We start from the raw sequence: 4,015 nt of genomic DNA, 5'->3' as shown, positions 1-4,015 counted from the left end.
ACTTGTCAATACGACTTCCATAAATAGCGTATATTTCTTTTCATTGCTGACTACAGCTGTACGGTACATCCGCAGCGCACAACTTTACCAAGAATTGTACAGCACAAAGATACTCATAATATTTTGTCCATGTTGAAACGTCTGGGCCTCCTATTATTTACGTTCATGGCCCAATACCGGAACTCCTAAACTTCTCAACACCTCGCACAGGAAGTGACATAGTGCTCGTTGTCATCACACAGTTATGAAAAATCTCTGGAACCGCAAGTGTTGGACAATGTACGTCATTACGTCAGGACAGTGTCGACGTGGCGTAGCTAAACAAACGCACAGGAGCTGTGGAGGACGAAGAATGAAGAGTTAGCTAACACACTCGAGGTAAATTAAAGCCCCTGATCGATTGACTATAGACTAGCTGTTTATACTTTAGTCATATCGGCAAGCTATCTACCAACTGTTGTGGCGGTTAATGTATGTGCTGAGGATTGTACTGTGTCACCCGAGTTCTAAATTTGTTTCTTCTGGACTAGACGGAGATAGACTGCTCGAAAGTGCTTGGGTTAGCAGTTTAGTAGATTGCTAGTTTGCTAGATTTGACAGTCATTAGATTTGCTATATACCTAGTATCAGTGAGCCGCTTGGTAGCCAGCTCGGTCGTTATGCTAACGAGCCTTTATTATTACTGTTTGTGACTAGCTCGATCGGTATATGATCGTCAGCTGTATCGAAAAGCGCTAGGTATCTACAAGATATCTCCTTAACCTGTCTGTTCGATTGGAGCTGTCACAGCTAGTTATCATAAACTCGGAAAAAGTGAAAACAACCTAACAGTAATTACAAAAAGAAAAGCCTGACGTATTTTGTTCGTAACGGACAGTCAGCTTGTCTCTTGATCATAGAGGAAAATTAGATAACTACATTGCCTAAAATAAAGTGCCTGGGATTTAGTACAGATTAAGGATTTAGTATCTGAGCAGGGAAACAAGGCGAAGTTTTATCAGTATAAATCAAACTGCTATTACTGGAGTGAGCAGGGCATCGCGGGGGGCGACTACAGAACAAAACTAAGATAGATATAGAGTGATATCTCTAACACAACCCATTGGATTATCTATCTGCCATCTGACGGTTATTGGGGGCGTTTCTGTTGTGTGTTGAACAATCAATTGTCATCACACGCTTTATATAGCCATCGGCTAAAGCAGACGCTGCTGTATCCCCACGACCGCAGATATTCACCACACATCACAGATCAAGTAATTCATAAATTAGTATTTTCCCCAATGCATTTCGAAGGTTCAGGCCACATGAACTCTGTTATCTAAAGCCTAAATCAGCAGTAGCACCAACAGTGAACACCTGGACAAAGTTCAGGCTTGACTGGCAATTTCAGAAACTGCTCTTGTCAAATAATGTTCCTTTTCCCCCTTTTTTCTGCGAAGTGAAAAATGACAGGCAGAAACCAGCAGCGGGGTTTCCAGCCTGCCACAACGGCACAGCCTGCTAAAGGGGGACATGTGTACTTATTTGGGAACAATGGCATCTCGGAAAACGAGTGCTCCGAGGAGGACAGCGACTGCTATGAGCTGCGGTCAAGAGGGAGAGAGAGGCTGCGGAGAAGTGCCTCTAGGGACAGGATGGACGACATCGTTTACCTAGTCAGAGACATACAAGAGGGAGATACTTTAAACGCCATTTCTCTACAGTACTTCTGTTCGGTATGTCAATCAATGTAGTGTTTACCTAAATAGATGTAACTCTTGTATATGTTCAACACAGTAAAATCAATCTATTATGTCAAAAAGTGTGCAATATTGTGTTCTGTAACATATGACATCCAAGATGTCTTTGAAGTGGTTTTGGGACATACTCAGTAAACCGTCAAAATGTTTGTTGTGGAAACAGTCAGGTGTGTTTCTTCTGTCATCCTTTGTTTACTGTCACATTTGTAAACATTACTGCAAATGAGAATGTGCTCACATACTGCAGTAGCTCTGAGGAGTTTTATCATGTTTCATCGCATGCAGTACGAATGAACACATTTTCACGTTTCAACCCAAGAGTGGACCAGACAAAACACAGTGTTAATTTCACTTGCACAAATAGGTAACCTATTGGGAGCTACCACCATATGTGGGTAGCAATTTCCATTTCCATTTATTCATTTAGCAAACACTTATCCAAAGTGACGTACAAAAGCGCATATAGTGGGCAAACCGGCACAGGCACAAGGGCAAGATGTGTACATGTCATACAAAGCAGATAGTGCTGAAGCTGAGCACAAGGTCAGTGTAGCAAGACAGAGCTAATCTAATCTAGGGGTACATATATCAAATACATTTACTTTTGATGTTTCAGTTGATGTTTTGCACAATGTCTAATTTCTAAGGCTTCTGCATATGCATTTTGCTTGCTTGTAATATTATTACTGTTGAGTTGCACAATGTCTGATTACCAGTGGTTGTGCAGTTGTGTCCCACTTACCTTTGAACATCACTATTGTAGATACTGCAGTTGCTGAACCTAGTAGGTAAGTCTCTAAGTGTAAAATTGGGTGGAGAGGATTTAAAGTGCAGCATTCTCATGTGTCACGCAGGTGGCGGATATAAAGAGGGCGAACAACCTCCTGACGGAGCAGGACTTCTTTGCACTCAGATCCATTAAGATCCCAGTGAAGAAGTTCAGCGTCCTGACTGAGACCTTAAGCCCGGCCCCCGCTGCTAAGCCAGGCTCCCCACAGGGCATTCGCCGGCTCTCTGAAGCTCTGATGCCAGAGGCTGTGGAGCAGTCCTCGTCCACCCCTTCCTCCTCCTCCTCCTCCATCGACAGCGTGGGCAGTTTCCTGCAGGAGAAGGACAAGGACATCGAGCAGCTGGTCAAGTCCACAGACCCCTCCAGGGGGAGCCTTAACGAGGTGGTCTCTTCCCTGAACCCCCAGAGGCAGCCGGGGGACCCCGAGCGCAGGCCCACAGGCAAGAAGGACCCCTACTACGGGGCAGACTGGGGCATGAGGTGGTGGACGGCAGTGGCAATCATGCTGGTGGTGGGTATCATCACCCCCGTCTTCTACCTGCTGTACTATGAGGTGCTGATGAAGGTGGATGCCAGCAACCACGACACCACACCACAGAGTCCCTCAGGGCAGCAGCCACCCTCCTCCCACAGCCCACACAGCTAGGGCACACAGCACACCTGGACTCTAATGTGCACTAGGACATTGGTGGACAACGTGTACCCTGCCAGCCCTCAGTTAACTCAGAGGGGGGCTGTCAAAGGAAAGACTCCTTGTATGAACATTCAGTGAAGCCCACACTTAAACAGTAAAAGATAAAAAAACAGCGTAACATATCTCAATGTTTCTTATGAAAAACTCAGATATGCCTGTTGCTGCACATGGACATAACCATTGGGTGCCGCTGTCCATGAGGATGACAAAATGTTAGGATGTGGAGGCTTTTGGGAAGCTTCCCTTGAGGACTAGTAAACACTCTCCTGTGCAATTGTGAGGGCCAAGAGCATTGGATTTTTTCATTGCTGCCACTGTGTCTTGATCAGGAAAATATATTAATTACGTAATTTGTTCATGTGAAAACCTTGTCTTATATCTGTACTTCTGTCAGTATTGTTGTTAAGTAAAGAGTGTGGTTCAGTTGATATTCTGAACGCTACAACATTTTAATTTATTTGCATTCCATTACTGCACTGAGCTGTACTGGTGAGTAACAGAAGGTGAAATGTGAAGTGCATTTACAATGTTCCATTTACAATGTTACATTTAAGTTCCTTTGTGTTAAATGATCATTTCTTTTGGCTGAAAATGTCCTGTGTACTTAACAGTACTGTATGTGCCTTTCCCTGTGGACTCAAGTAGCAGGTTCAGTTAGAAACAAAATAAATAAAATATATTTTGAATGAATTGTGATGCTTCACTGATATAGCTTAAGGTTATGTCATCCATTTGATGCTATTACCCCCAACCCTTTCATTTTTAGGTGTTTCCCTTGAGTATTTCCCA

At 43.8% G+C, this 4,015-nt stretch overlaps 1 protein-coding gene across 1 annotated transcript; it reads left to right on the top strand.

Annotated features, from left to right (window-relative positions):
* The first annotated feature begins 302 nt into the window (after positions 1 to 302).
* On the top strand, positions 303 to 3,506 carry LOC118778228 (lysM and putative peptidoglycan-binding domain-containing protein 3-like). Its single transcript, XM_036529654.1, has 3 exons — positions 303 to 378; positions 1,443 to 1,718; positions 2,597 to 3,506. Exons 2-3 carry the CDS (start codon positions 1,449 to 1,451, stop codon positions 3,176 to 3,178), a joined length of 852 nt encoding a protein of 283 aa, XP_036385547.1. The 5' UTR covers positions 303 to 378; positions 1,443 to 1,448; the 3' UTR covers positions 3,179 to 3,506.
* The last annotated feature ends 509 nt before the right edge of the window (positions 3,507 to 4,015 follow it).

The sequence above is a fragment of the Megalops cyprinoides genome, chromosome 5 (assembly GCF_013368585.1).
Source record: "Megalops cyprinoides isolate fMegCyp1 chromosome 5, fMegCyp1.pri, whole genome shotgun sequence".
Lineage (NCBI taxonomy): Eukaryota > Metazoa > Chordata > Actinopteri > Elopiformes > Megalopidae > Megalops > Megalops cyprinoides.
Note: the sequence above shows the minus strand (reverse complement) of the source record. Positions and strands in the feature narration are given on the sequence as shown.